The sequence below is a fragment of the Heptranchias perlo genome, chromosome 5, assembly GCF_035084215.1.
Source record: "Heptranchias perlo isolate sHepPer1 chromosome 5, sHepPer1.hap1, whole genome shotgun sequence".
Taxonomy (NCBI): Eukaryota; Metazoa; Chordata; class Chondrichthyes; order Hexanchiformes; family Hexanchidae; genus Heptranchias; species Heptranchias perlo.
Genome location: NC_090329.1, coordinates 128,303,408 through 128,319,087, shown reverse-complemented (window position 1 = coordinate 128,319,087; position 15,680 = coordinate 128,303,408). Strand labels below are relative to the sequence as shown.

The 15,680-nt window shown below is 44.3% G+C and overlaps 1 protein-coding gene across 4 annotated transcripts in view; it reads left to right on the top strand.

Moving 5' to 3' along the window:
* LOC137322105 (serine/threonine-protein kinase MRCK alpha-like) overlaps positions 1 to 13,502 on the top strand; it is a 499,456-nt gene extending 485,954 nt beyond the window's left edge. For 2 of the 4 annotated variants that reach the window (XM_067985191.1, XM_067985190.1), the window contains 4 exons: positions 4,599 to 4,697; positions 8,858 to 9,074; positions 11,078 to 11,140; positions 12,844 to 13,502. In XM_067985191.1, the coding sequence (XP_067841292.1) occupies positions 4,599 to 4,697; positions 8,858 to 9,074; positions 11,078 to 11,140; positions 12,844 to 13,466 (1,002 nt within the window). In that variant the 3' untranslated portion in view covers positions 13,467 to 13,502. The remainder of the gene's footprint in view (positions 1 to 4,598; positions 4,698 to 8,857; positions 9,075 to 11,077; positions 11,141 to 12,843) is intronic. The other 2 variants (XM_067985192.1, XM_067985193.1) reach the window with 1 other exon arrangement.
* The last annotated feature ends 2,178 nt before the right edge of the window (positions 13,503 to 15,680 follow it).

Below are 15,680 nucleotides of genomic sequence, written 5' to 3'. Positions count from 1 at the left end.
AATCCCTCTGATAGGTCCCAGTATGTTTATCAATCCCTCTGATAGGTCCCAGTGTGTTTATCAATCCCTCTGATAGGTCCCAGTGTGTTTATCAATCCCTCTGATAGGTCCCAGTATGTTTATCAATCCCTCTGATAGGTCCCAGTGTGTTTATCAATCCCTCTGATAGGTCCCAGTATGTTTAACCATCCCTCTGATAGGTCTATATTCTGGTGAAATGGGGCTAAATAGCAGTAATGACGCCTGTGGGCCTAAGCATGGACCACTGGAATCACCTCTCAGCTTTCTCTATTCTGGTGAAAAGTGCCCCAGTTTCTCTATCTTCTCATAACTAAAGCCTCTCATAGAAACAGGAATAGGCCATTCAGCCTCTCGAGCCTGCTCCGCCATTCAATTAGATCATGGCTGATCTATACCTCTACTCCATTCACCTCCCTAACAAAAATCTATCGATCTTGGTCTTGAAAGCTCCATTTGATGCCCAGCCTCAAGGGCCTTTTGGGGGAGAGAGTTCCAGATTTCTACTACCCTGTGTGTGAAAAAGTGGTTTCTGATTTCACTCCTGAACGCCTAGCTCAAATTTGAAGATTATGTTCTCTCATTCTTGACTCCTCACCAGAGGGAATAGTTTCCCTGTATCTACCCTATTGAATCCCTTTTACAATTTTAAATACCTCGATTAGACCACCCGTCAATCTTCTATACTCAAGGGAATAAAAGACAGATTTATGCAACCTCTCCTCATAATTTAACCCTCTAAGGCCCGGTATCATCCCTGGTAGCATTTTGGTGAATCTCTTCTGCAACCTCTTCATGGCCTTGATATCCTTCTTAAAGCAGGGTACCCAAACTAAACACAATATTCTAACTGCAGTCTAACCAATGATTTCTGTAAGTCTCGCATCAGATTTTTCCTATTCTACACTACCCCCCTGTATCATAAAACCGAGGATCCCATATGCTTTTTTTTATCAACCCAATGTACTAACTTGTCCATGTCCTTTTACCCATTGAAAATCCTTTTGGTAGTTAACCAAGGTCTCAATTTTTGTATTGTCTGTAAATTTTGCTGTTGGCACCTCTATACCTGATTCAAATCATTTATTGAGACGAGCAATGGTCCCTACACTGGCCCCTGGTCAACACCACTGTTTACATCCCTCCAGTACAAAAAACAAGCATTAACCACTACTTTTTTCTGTTGTTGAGCCAACTACCTATCCATGCTGCCATATTCCCTTTAATTTTATCAACTAGCCTCCTAAGTGTACCTTTTTGAAGATACATATACACACCATCCACTATATTTCCTTTATCGATATAATGTTTCCTCAAAGCACACTATTGAATTTGTCAGACAAGTCTTGCCTTCTACAAATCCACGTTGGCTGTCTTTAATTAATCCATGTCCTTCTAAGTGATTATTAGTTTTATGCTATATTATGGCCTCCAGATGTTTACCCACTAACAATGTTAGACTGGATGGTCTGTTTATCCCTTTTTGAACTAGAACGTTACATTGGCAATCCTTCCAGATCGAAGGATGTTTGAAAGATTATGGTCAGAGCCTCTGCTATTTCTTCTCTGACTTACCGAGAATGTTGGAATGCTATCGTGGCCACTGTCTCTTTCGCTTTGAGGTCACCAATTGTTCAGTACTACGTTGTTCTCTATAAATTACCCCATCTAATTATTGCTCCTGTACCATCTCCTGTACTCTTTCATTCCCACTATCCCACTCTTCTGTGAAAATCAATACAAAGTATTCTTTTAGCATCTCAGTCCGTTTCTTCCACCTCTGTTTTAAAAAAATGTTTTCTTTTTAGTCTCCAATTAGCCCTACCCTTTCTGTTCTTTTACCTTTGATGTGATTATATATAAAATCTTTTACTATTTCTCTTTATGTTTTTTGCCATTTCTTCAAAGTTCCTGCCAAAGGCCAGAAGTTTCTTCAGTGTTTGAGCTTAGGAGGCAGATAGCAAACCAGCCGGCCAAAAAATCCACTATTTCTCATAGCTTGAGAATCATACGAAACGTACGAACGGTGACGGACAGGAAAAGACCCTCTGGTCCATTCAGACTGACCCACACAATCATAATACCTTATTTATCACAATATATACATTCCCCACCACATGCCAAGTGATCTCCTGCGGAAAAACGGACAAAAACTCCGGCCAATTTGGGGAAAAAGTTCTGGGAAATTCCTCTCCAACCCCTTAGGTGATCGAAACTAGTCCAGGAGATCACTCTGGCCCTGAATTCTATGCATTACATTACCTACCTTTTATAAGAGCCTCATCTCTGCGCCAGCCAGAAACAGGTCCAGCTCTCGTTTGAAGGAATTCAGTGAATTGGCGTCCACCGCACGAGCCGGCAGCCTGTTCCAGAGGCCCGCTATTCTCTGGGAAAAGAACCACCTCCTGACATCTAGCCTCAATCTGATCTTATACAACTTAAAATTGCGATCCCTGGTCCTCCTTAACATTCAATTGGAACAAACTGTCAACTGGAACACAATCTATTCCTTACATCATCTTTTAAACCTCAATCAGATCACCCCTAAGTCTACGCTTCTCTAAATTGTAGAGTCCCAGCTATTTTAGGCTATCTTCATAACTATAGTGTTTTAAACTGGGAATTAATCTAGTGGCCCTCCTCTGCATCCTTTCCAAAGGCTCAATTTCACCCACCATGCGAGGAGACCAAAACTGGACACAGTATTCCAAATGAGGCCTGACCAAGGTCATGTACGAGGACAAAATAATATGTTTTGTCTAATAGTCAATTGCACTCCAACACCCTATTTGCTCTAGCTATCACTTCATGGCATTGCTCATGAACCTTTAGAGACCTATGCACAAGAACGTCCAGATCTCTTTCTTTCTCCACCTACTTCAATGCTTTTCCCTGAAGGGTGTATGTATGTTGAGTATTTGTCCTGCCACATGCATAACACTGCACTTCTCCAAATTAAACATCATTTGCCAGTCACAAGCCCAGTCCCTCAACACATCAAGATCTGCATGAAGCAGTCGAGCATCGTCTACAATCCTGACACTCTCACAGATCTTTGTATCATCTGCAAATTTGCAGATCATATCCCCAACACCTACATCTAGATTATTAATAAAAATACTAAAGAGCAACGGTCCCAATACTGATCCCTGCAGGCTACCACTGGTGACCGGTCTCCAAACGGATCCAACTCCATCTGTAACTACTTTCTACCTACATCCTTCCAGCCAGTTCTCAGTCCAGCTCAATGTGTTACCACGAATACCAGAGGCTTCGATCTTGTAGAGAAGCCCTTTGTGCGGTACCATGTCAAAAGCTCTTTGGAAGTCTAAGTAGACAATGTCTACTGGGCTTCCAATCCACCACCTTGGTGACTTCGTCAAAAAATATAATCAAATTTGTTAGACGTGACCTTTTTTTGAAGCCATGTTGGGTGTCCCCAGTATGTCCCTCTCTATCCAAGTAATCATGTATTACATCCCTAATGATTCCTTCAAGCATCTTTCCTTTTACTGATGTCAAACTAATGGGCCTATAGTTACCCGGGTCCGTCTTGTCTCCTTTTTAAAGATGGGGGACTACATTAGCCTCCTTCCAGTCTGTGAAAATCGTCCCAGAGTGAAGTGAGCTGTTAAAAGTACAGGCAAGGGGCTTGCACAGCACGTGTCCCATCTCCCTGAGGACACTCGGGTGGATATCATCCGGCCCAGCTGCTCTATCTATTTTTAGGTGCTTAATTCTATATAAAACAATATGTTCATCTATGTTAATATTACGAATTTTATTATTAACAGAGACCAGTCCGCGCTGATAGAGGACTAAGAAACACATCATATGGTCTCATTTAGTCAGACTCTTTCCCAATACTTACATTTCCAGTATTTTGTGATGAGTAATAATTCTTCAAAAATAATTATAGGAGTAATAATATCTTGATGTGCCCTAGGATAATTCTCAGAAGGTCAGGTCAATGGATCTGATCTGAGTCTGTTATCATTGAGAAGTGACGAGAGGTTTGAGGCATGATGCACACCACCTATGCTTACTACTAACCAAAGATAACTTGGCTAACATTGGTACCAGGATACTATCAGTTTTCCCCAACTTTATCATATGAACCCCTCGGTGTCTGATCTACGCTGGGGAGAGAGTGTAAAGAACATGAGCTTCCATGTCAGTAACCTTTGGTCCTGTCCCCGGATGAAACTCTTTTGTCACTGGGTTTTTTGCCTCCTGCCACTATAGTTATGGACGGTGGCTTTCTGCCTGCTCCAACTTATTGTTTGCTTGATCTCCTTTATCAGTCTAAAGATCAGTTATTAGTTTGAGGATGTGCTCATTGTCACCCGAGAGCTATGTTCCCTTAATGCGAAGAATATCAGCATTTCTCAACTGTATCCCCTGGCTACACTTGCTGAGGGAATTAGCTAACCTTTGTAAAAGTTGGTCTTCACCATATTTTGGTCGTTTGGAGCCCGTTCTGAATTCAGTCCTCTTCCTTTAGGCATAGGGGATGTGACAGTTCAACCCCTTCTGACAGGTAGACCTCTGATGTAGCTTTTCTCTTCTCTCTGCCTTAGGTTCCGCTTACAGCAGAACCGGGTAGGTGGGTTGGGCCCATTAAACAGACCCCGAAACTCCATTCCGCACGCGATCGTAAAACTGCGACTCATATTAAGGTATTTTTACTCTCTGTACAATTAATGCTGTTCCTTCCTCATGGAGATGACACTTTGCATTCCCCCCAGTACGTACTCCTTGGTGATGTAGACCCTTTATGGACTACTTACCCACCGTTGATCGGACCTAAATATGATGTCCATCCTGCTCTTTCCCAGTATAGAACTTTAACTCAACAAGTACTTCTTAAAATACTTCATGAACGTCTTTATTCTTCCTTATTTAAATTTTTCTTTCTCCACAAGTGCCGTGTGACCACGTAAGTCACGAGCAACAAAGTTTCAAATGAGCTTGCTTATCCGCCTAAGGAGAGGATTTAGCCATGAATAAAAATCCTCTGTTCCATCGGGCCATAACTGTAGTGGGATCGCAATTATTCACTATAAAGGAGGGATATTAGAAACTGGCAGATAATCAAGGATTACCAAATTCCCTTTCAGTGGGTGTTCTAAATGAATGTATCTAGTGTAAACAGTTTTTCTTTTCCCTTCCTAAGACCCTTGTGGGGAGCACCATCACCACAAGGACAGCAGCAGTTCAAGGAGAAGGCCCATCATCACCACCTCAGGGCAACTAGGGATGGGCAGTAAAAGCGACTTTCCCGCAATGCCCACATCCTGAGAACAAATTTTTAAAATAAATTTTGCCGACCCCAACTCCAAATTGCCTCCCAATCTCAACTCCCGCAGAAATACTGGTGGAGAATTGAGAGTGCAGGTAATGGAGACATAGATAATTGAGGAAGTAAAGCTTGCTCCTCCAATTAACCAGGTATATTTTTCTCAGTTTACTCTCCTGTGGGAGGTGAACAGCACAAATTGAAAGCTCTTTCCCTGACCACTGAGAGTAATGATGTGAAAGCTCCACAGTATCAGTCCAGCATTAATTCTGTATTACTGAACCCTGCCAAGCTCTACTGTATAGGAGGGGTTTCCATGATCCTAAGAGGACCGAAATCACAATGCTACAGAGCGGATTTGACAGTCTCTCTAGAAGATCCATTTTAACTTTGGGTTATCAGCCTCGTGGTTCAACTCCTGCCTGGTTTAATCACCCACTGAAGGGACAGTGGGGTAAAACACATTCAGTTCCTGACTGTTGTGTAAACGGGCCGGACGGGAGCCGGGCGAACGGGAGCCAAACGGGCCGGACGGGAGCCGGGCGAACGGGAGCCAGCCGGGCGAACGGGAGCCAAACGGGCGGGATGAGAGCCAAACGGGCGGGAGCCAAACGGGCGGGATGGGAGCCAAACGGGCGGGATGGGAGCCGAGCCAACTGAGTGTCCTTTTTTTTTCCTTTCAATCCCAACGTCCATGAAGTATGGTAGAATCGTAGAAATTATAGCGCAGAAGGGGGCCATTCAGCCCATCACACCTGTGCCAGATAAAGTGCAATGCTTCCGTTATATGTTTCATGTACTAACAAAAACTGTAAATCGCTAAACCATGTGATTATGTCATCGTGAAGCAGTGGCATCATAAATGTGAAAATGTGATTTTTGTTTTGCATTATTACAAGCCTGATGCCTGAAAGTACACTCACTTTTAAAATTGTTACATGTATTTTCATACTGTTTATGGTCAGCAGGAGTGATGTGATAATGCAGTCACTTGTCAGGCTTTCACCTTTCGATGCCTGATGGTTTACTAGATCTCGCTGTTGGCCCAGGCATGTATATCCTCGCTTTCTGCAGTGTGGAAGCAGATGAATGTTAGCAGTAAATGCATGCCAGAGCTTGCGAAGTTTATTAACACTGACTGAAAATGGATAAGTGAAAGAAATCATGTGGCATTTTCATCCACTTAGCAGGGATTGCCATTCAGCTCTGCTGAGCCACTGCCAGGACATACCGAGCACCCAGGACGATTAAAAATAGAAATGATACCCTGGAAAGAGCTGGTTAAAGCATCTTCATAGATCAACCGAATGTATATAAAACAATATATTCAATTGTTTGTACATGTATAAATATTATCTTCTTAGCTTGTTGTTTTCTTCCATGACTGAGAGGACTGGCTTCTTCATAGGCTGTTACTGGTGGATGTAAAAGACCCTATGGCATTATTTGAAGAAGTGTAGGGGAGTTCTCCCCAGTGTTCTGGCCAATATTTATCCCTCAACTAACAACTAAAACAGATTATCTGGTCATTTATTTTATTGCTGTTTGTGAGATCTTGCTGTGCCCAAATTGGCTGCCGTGTTTCCTACATTACAACAGTGACTACACTTCAAGAAAGTACTTCATTGGCTGTGAAACACTTTGGTACGTCGTGAGGTGGTGAAAGGCACTGTAGAAATGCAAGTTTTCTTTCTTTACTGCTGCCATAAGCAACTGTAGGAGGTGTACTAGAAGGACACCAAGTTACCCATCCTAGGAGTTCTGTTTTTTTTAAATTTCCTTCTTTCTTGAGGTCTGTAGTTTGCCACAATGATCTCTTTTCTCTCCACTCCATCTTATCCCATCCCCACCTCTCCTCCTGAAGGTGCTGCCTCTTCCTGTGGCACAGTTCCATAGGTCCTCCAGTACCCCACTGCCCAGATGGCCAGCTCAGTCAGTAGGTTATTTTTTTTATTATTATTCATCCATGGGATGTAGGCTTCTTTGTCAAGGCCAGCATTTATTGCCCATCCCTAATAGATTTTAATTTATTGTCCATCCCTATTCAATCCTTCCAATCCCACAGATGCTGAGGCCAATTTTAATCATAGAATCATAGAAAGTTATTGCACAGAAGGAGGCCATTCGGCCCATCCTGTCTGTGCCGGCTGAAAAAGAGCTATCCAGCTTAATCTCACTTTCCAGCACTTGGTCCTTAGCCTTGTAGGTTACTGTATTTCAAGTGCACATCCAAGTACTTTTTAAATGAGTTGAGGGTTTCTGCCTCTGCCACCCTTTCAGGCAGTGAATTCCAGACCCCCACCATCCTTTGGGTGAAAAAATTTCTCCTCAGCTCCCCTCTAATCCTTCTACCAATTACTTTACATCTAAGCAGAGGGGTCACTGACCCCTCTGCTAAGAGAAATGGATCCTCCATTCTAACTAGGCCCCTCATAATTTTATACACCTCATTTAAATCTCCCCTCTGCCTCCTTTGTTTCAAAGAAAACAACCCCAGCCTATCCAATCTTTTCTCATAGCTAAAATTCTCCAGTCCTGGCAACATCCTCATAAATCTCCTCTGTACCCTCTCTAGTGCAATCACATCTTTCCTGTAATGTGGTGACCAGAACTGTATACAGTACTCAAGCTGTGACCTAACTAGTGTTTTATACAGTTCTAACATAACCTCCCTGCTCTTATATTCTATGCCTCGGCTAATAATGCCCACAAAGAGCGTGAATCTGCTGATCCTACCACACAATGGTACAGTGCATTGCTGCACTGAGACAACCCAATTAAAAATAAAATGAAACTTGGGAGACTGATAAGTTGGGTTATTTTCCAGTTCTTGTACATGGACAACAAAAAATGTTAATGCTCCAAAGAACGGACGTCAAAATGTCTGCAGCAAAGGCTTAGTGTTAAAGTAGACGTCTTTGCGAGGGCCGAAAACTTGCGGCTATTGAAGCAGGGAAATCTGTTTTTAAAAAAAGGATTCCATGACAAAGTATGCCCGACATAGCCGGCACACTTGATATATTACAAGTGGCACCTTTGTAATTGACTCCTATGGTACTGGCAAATTGTTAGCACTATTTGTCCGATACAGGTGGCTGCCCATGATAAGCGTGGACGGTATAAGTGGTGGGGACTTTATTGGTGCAGGCGGTCCATTTAAAATGTGAACATCTTTGTAAACATTAATATAAGTTTGATGTATTTTGTACCTATATTTGTCAGTTACTCCTTAGGAGTATTTTACACAGTTACCACGCAGTACCATGAAATTATTTTTAAAGTAGAGAATTCCAAAGATTCAAACCCTCTGAGTGAAGAAATTTTTCCTCAGCTGTGTCAGCATGTTAGCCTTCAGTGGAGCAATCAAAGGGATGGGGAGAAAGTTTTTTTTTTAAATGAACTGGCTTATCTCCAGTCTCTAATAGAGCGCTTTAAAGCTCATGAGGCTAAGATAAATAAATCCATGCTGGCAGTTTCACGCAACGCTCAGTGCAGCCTGGGATCTCCCCTTAACTTAAGTCACGTCTGTGTTCTTTGCAGGTTACGGCCTCCCAGCTGTCACCGTCCAACAACAAGTGTTCGATCCTGATACTGGCGGACAGCGAGAATGAGAAAAATAAGTGGGTGGGGCTGCTGAACGAGCTGCACCGGATTCTGAAGAAGAACAAACTCAAGGACCGATCGGTGTTCGTTCCGAAGGAAGCTTATGACAGTGCCCTGCCCCTCATTAAGACAACACAGTCAGCCGCCATCATAGGTAGGAGCCAGCTTGACTGCCTTTTCACTGAAGCTGGTATCTCTCAGCATGTAATGTTATAAAGAGTAATCAGCTGCCATGTTTACCTATATACAAAAAAACAGTGACCACACTTCAAAGGTAATTGGCTGTGAAGCACTTTGGGATGTCCTGAGGACATGAAAGGCACTATATAAATACAAGTTCTTTTCTTTCTTTTAATTCAACATATTAAAAACTTTCAGTCAAATGATTTTCCTGTTTTACTTTCTCTCTTCCAAGTGTCATTGTTGGCTCAGTTGGTAGCACTCTCGCCTCTGAGTCAAAAGATCATGGATTCAAGCCCCACTCCAGAGACTTGAGCACAAAATCTGGGCTGACGCTTCAGAGCAGTACTGAGGGAGTGTCGTCTTTCGGATGAGACGTTTTATCGAGGCCCCATCAACCTGTTCAGGTGGAAGTAGAGCAGCTGAATTGTCCCAGTGTTCTGGCCAACATTTACCAAAAATGAAGATTAGCTCGTTATTTATCTGATTTACTGTTTGTGGGACCTTGCTCTGTGCAACTTGGCTGCTGTGTTTGATAACATAACTAGAGTGACTACGCTTCAAAGGTAATTCATTGGCTGTAAAGCACTTTGGGACATCCTGAGGACGTGAGAGGCATAAGACAAATACAAGTTCTTTCTTTCTCCCTCTCCCCCCACACCCCCCCCCCCCCCACCCCAAAGAATGAGTGATGATACAGTGTCAAATAAAAACAGCACATCTATCACCATCTGAAAAGAGAAAAGACAGGTTAATGTTTTGGATAGTGGCCCGTCTTTTCTCAAAGATCTAGGTGATAGTCAACAATGCAGAATTACTATTGTGTCACTAGTATGAGAGTAAGCTCAGTTGAGAATTCTAATGGAGCATTCACGAGGTGTTGTAGTTAGTAAAGGTGGATCGTATTCTATGGTGTGGAGAGAAAGACTCACTGCGACAGTGGACATTGAACAGATTCAGTGAAGGCGAATCTATACTTCCTTACAATGCCATGTTAAGTGAGTCTTCCAACTGTTTTATTGTGAGGGAGAGAGGCTGCGACTTCCCGTTGGACAAGTTTGTTCTGCTTGAAAGTGTTTTCTCAGGTTTAACCCAAAGTTATTCATGTTCTAGAGGGTAATTGTTGGGTTTCGTAGTTAGGTCTTAAATCAGAAGATATAAATGCCCACTTTCTTTTGATCTTCTCATTTTCACATTCGGTATTTCCATTTTTTTTGTTTGTATATGGAAACCATGACACAACAGGCCTCACTAATCCACAGTAGCTTTAGGAATATAAGAACATCCAGAGCAAGAAACGGTCATTCGGCCCATCAAGCCCACTCCATCCAGAGCCCATATCTGATTATTCTATCATGGACTATGTTCATTTCCACACAGCCTTTTGATCCCCTAATCCAGGGAAAACTAAGTTCTTTCCCAACCTCCTCTTGAGGGAAGGAAAAGATCAAGTAGTGATAATAGCTCCGATTTTAACTGCGATATTCTTTTCTGTAAAATGCATGAGCTATTTGTGGAGGCCCGACAGGCACGGCAGCTCATGCAAAAAATGCTAATGAGGCCCAGCGACCAATTTCGAGCCAGCCTTGGGCCTCCCAGCTGGGCCATGCGTTGTTGGCCATGGACAGGAAAATGGGCCTTAACCAATTTTCAACCCAAAATCATTTTGGGCACTCCTGGTTTCTAGTGTGCCCTAATTTGGTGTTAATTTGTCAATTAAAATCAGGGGAGCCACAGGACTGCTGATGTGGGGATAAAGAAAATTCACACTAATGCAGTAGTAATACTCTAGATTGGAGCTGAAATGTGCTGTTGGGGCACAGTGTGACTGGCGTTGTGCTGGACTGCTTACTGCTGACACTGTGCGGTTGGTATCTCTCACCTTTGTTAAGCATGAAAAATTGACCCTCCAGAAAGTACCATGATGCAAGATGCCAAATGTTAATACCCGTCACCCTTGCTGTTACTGTGTTCCAGATCATGAAAGGATAGCGCTGGGAAATGAAGAAGGATTGTTTGTAGTACATGTCACCAAAGACGGTAAGTTGATATCTTTCTACCTAACTGCACTTCCACTGAACAGGCCCTGCACTTCCACTGAACAGGCCCTGCACTTTTCTGCATGCAGTAATGTTTTAGGTTTGTTAGTCTGTTTATCACCAACATAAACCGCAATTAGGTTTCATACTTTGTTCATTATGCTTTTGAGCTCCTGTGAGTTCTTACTTGTGTAATTTAATTGTAAATTTTCTGATTTATTCCCCTCCCGTGATATCTTCCAGCTGGGGAAGGTGCGGTGGTTTAAGTCAGAGATGTCCAGCCTCCTGGAGCTGGGAGCTGAGACACATGTCACAGTCAGAGCCGGTTGCAAGTGGTTACACAGAAATACGAAGCCTTACACAAAAATTTGAGCCCTTGCCATACAAATATTCCAAGCCACCCACTGCCCCCCCATGCACAAATACTCTAAGCCTCCCAGAACAAATTCAAGCCCCCTTTCAATTCTACAACTGCACATGCTCAGAATGCACAAATGTGGTTCAAAGTTTTTCCTAAAATATTAATTTCCACTTGAAGCCTGAGCTCGCTCGTTTTCTCTCTGGTTTTCTCTCTCTGCCTCATGTGAGAAATTAGCCTGACGGGTGTAAGCCAGAAGCGATGACATTTTCTAACTGTCAATAAAACACAGGTGAGATAATCAGTTGGCTTCAGAATTGCTTCTTTTCTCCCTCCTCCACACCACTCTCCCATTTCTCTCTATCTTTTTCTTGCTCTCTCTCCTTATTTGCTCCCTCTATCTCTCTGTCCCCTGCCTCTCTGTCCCCTGCCTCTTTCTTTTTCTTTCTCTCTCTCTCTCTCTCTTTCTCTCTCTCTCTCTCTCTCTTTCTCTCTCTCTCTCTCTCTCTCTCTCTCTCTCTCCCCCCTCTTTCTCTGGAGGAGAATGGGAGAGGAGGACGGGGAAAGCGGGATCGGGAAGAAACAGGGAGAAAAGGATAGCGGCTGTGGTGCGATTTGCTTCCCTCCCAAGGCCTATGTTTTTCTTTCCATGATGGAGGAAGGGCCTTTGAGTGGCTTGGGTTGGCTTCCCAGCATGGAGTTGCTGGTTAGGATTCACTCTTAGTGGTAGGGGCAGGGGAACGGCAGGATTCACTTTCATTGTTGGGTGAAGGGGGCTCAGTCCACCATTTGTCTTAAAAGAAAATACTTGCAGCTAAAGTGGGTGAGGAGGAATGGATTTACCTTTATGTATCATCTTATCACATCTCTCAAACAGTGGTAAGGTGGGGGGTTCAGGCACAACTCCAGAGCCTTGAGCACGTAATCTAGGCTGACACTTCATTGTGGCACTGAGGGAGTGCTGCACTGTCAGAGGTGCCATCTTTCAGGTGAGACTTTAAACCAAGGTCCCATCCACCCTCTCAGGAGGATGTAAAAGATCCCATAGCACGATTTCGAAGAAGAGCAGGGGAGTTCTCCCCGGTGTCCTGGTCAGTATTTATTCTTTAACCAACATCACTAAAAACAGATGATCTGGTTATTATCTCATTGCTGTTTGTGGGATCTTGCTGTGTGCAAATTGGCTGCTGCGATTCTTACCTTACAACAGTGACTACACTTCAAAAAGCACTTAATTGGCTATAAAGCGCTTCAGGAAGACCTGAGGTTATGAAAAGTGTTCTAGAAGTCTTTCTTTTTTTTCAAGTAAGCACTTTTCTTTTCCCCTTCTCATTTCTCTTTGGCAGAAATTATCCGTGTTGGTGATAACAAGAAGGTCCACCAGATCGAGCTCATCTCAGGGGAGCAGCTTATCGCTGTCATATCCGGGCGAAACCGGCACGTCCGCCTCTTCCCCACGACGGCCCTCGACGGCCGGGAAGGCGATTTCTTCAAACTGGTGGAGACAAAGGGCTGCCAAACGCTGGTGTCGGGACCGGTGCGCCACGGCGCCACCACGTGCCTGTGCGTGGCCATGAAACGGCAGGTACAGTGCTACGAACTGAACCAGAGCAAAACCCGCCACAAAAAGTTCAGGGAGATCCAAGTGCCGGGCAACGTACAGTGGATGGCCATCTTCAGCGAACGCTTGCTCGTCGGCTATCAGTCGGGATTTGCGAAGTACCCGCTGCAGGGAGATGGGAGCCCCATCAGCCTCCTCCACCCCGACGACCACACACTCTCCTTTATCTCTCAGCAGCCCACCGATGCAATCTGCGCGGTGGAAATCTCGGGCAAGGAGTATTTATTGTGTTTCAGTACTGTGGGCATTTATGTGGACTGCCAGGGTCGAAGGTCAAGACAGCAGGAACTGATGTGGCCGGCTATTCCCACAACATGCTGTAAGTTTTCTCAGTTGTTCTACTTGTAGACTTGGGGGTTGTCCGGGTAACTAATTGTCGGGTAAATCTAATTCCCAGCGTAGTACACAGCCATACAGCCCAAAAAAAAGTTCCAGCCTCCTTTGTGTTGAATTAGCCAATTCCCACAGAGGCCAGCACTTGGGGGAACTCCGATGGGACGTAGTGCCCCCCCACCCCTTCCGGGCTGGGGAGCCGGGGTTCCTGCTCCTGATTGCTAGCAAGTCTAGCCTTGATGACAAGTACTCATGTGAACAGGTTTGGGCTTGGCTGCAATGCTGTGCAATAGCCCAACGGCGCTCAGTGCCTAAGCACGTGCATGAAGAATGGCAACTGGGTGAGGTACCGAGCGGCTTCTGGCACCCCAGTACAAGTCGAGCATCTCGTTGACCAAATGGATAAAAACCAATCCAAAAAAACCCAGCAATTTTCCTTTTTGGCCCTTAAACAAAATGTGTTGAAATTCCCTAAATTTAACACAAAGCATTGCTGTTATAACACTGAGATGTGCAGCAGGGTTTTACACAGGGCACTGTTCAGTATAAAGACCACAAAAAGATTCTCCAACTCCAGTGAAAAATGACTGAGCTTTTCTACCTACATTACATTTTAGTGCAGTATTTGGTAATGTTCAACCACAGTATACACAGATCTCCCACAGCGCCTCTCATGGCAAGTCAGAGGATGCACTGTTTTATACTGAGAAGAGCATTATGCTGTGTTAATCCACAATATATTATTCTGTTGCTAAATCAGAGCTTTGTGTATCTTGGTATGTCTCTTTTTAAAGATTGGTATTAGCTCTGGCACTACTCCTGTTTCTAATAATTTTGTGACAAGGAAGTGTTCAAGTCAGAGCAATCAGATAAGTGGTCACATGTTTATCAGTGAGAGCCAGTATTTTATTATTTATATATGGAGGTCGCTGTTTTGGAACTGTGGAAACAAATAAGCTGTGCAATTCCTAACAGAGTGCCATTATAAACGTTCTGACATTTTGAGCTAGTCAGGATTCAGTAGCCTGGTGGTTATGGTACTGGACTAGCAACCCAGGGATCATGAGTTCAAACCCCACCCTGACAAGTTGTGAAATTGAATTGAATAAATCCAAAAGCCAACATGTATCTCCAGTCCCACATTCAGGGAAACTAGGGACAGGCAGTAGGTGCTCCCGTGCCAATGTCACCCAGGAACCAAGAGCAAATAGAGAGCTAGTCAATCTCTTGTGACATTGTCCACCGTCTAGTGAAGACAAAGTGAGAGTATTGTAGAGCATGAGCACCTTCCTTTCCTCCCCCCATGTGAAGTAGTGCATGTCATGGAATATAATGTAATCCCAAGTTTTTTTTTATTCGTTCATGGGATGTGGGCGTCGCTGGCGAGGCCGGCATTTATTGCCCTTGAGAAGGTGGTGGTGAGCCGCCTTCTTGAACCGCTGCAGTCCATGTGGTGAAGGTTCTCCTACAGTGCTGTTAGGAAGGGAGTCCCAGGATTTTGACCCAGCGACGATGAAGGAACGGTGATATATTTCCAAGTCGGGATGCTGTGTGACTTGGAGGAGAACGTGCAGGTGGTGTTGTTCCCATGTGCCCACTGCCCTTGTCCTTCTAGGTGGTAGAGGTCGCGGGTTTGGGAGGTGCTGTCGAAGAAGCCTTGGCGAGTTGCTGCAGTGCATCTTGTGGATGTACACACTGCAGCCACTGTGCGCCGGTGGTGAAGGGAGTGAATGTTTAAGGTGGTGGATGGGGTGCCAATCAAGTAAGCTGCTTTGTCCTGGATGGTGTCGAGATTCTTGAGTGTTGTTGGAGCTGCACTCATCCAGACAAGTGGAGAGTATTCCATCACACTCCTGACTTGTGCCTTGTAGATGGTGGAAAGGCTTTGGGGAGTCAGGAGGTGAGTCACTCACCGCAGAATACCCAGCCTCTGACCCGCTCTTGTAGCCACAGTATTTATGTGGCTGGTCCAGTTAAGTTTCTGGTGAATGGTGACCCCCAGGATGTTGATGGTGGGGGATTCAGCGATGGTAATGCCATTGAATGTCAAGGGGAGGTGGTTAGACTCTCTCTTGTTGGAGACGGTCATTGTCTGGCGCGCATGTTACTTGCCACTTATCAGCCCGAGCCTGGATGTTGTCCAGGTCTTGCTGCATGCGGGCACGGACTGCTTCATTATCTGAGGGGTTGCGAATGGAACTGAACACTGTGCAATTGTCAGCGAACATC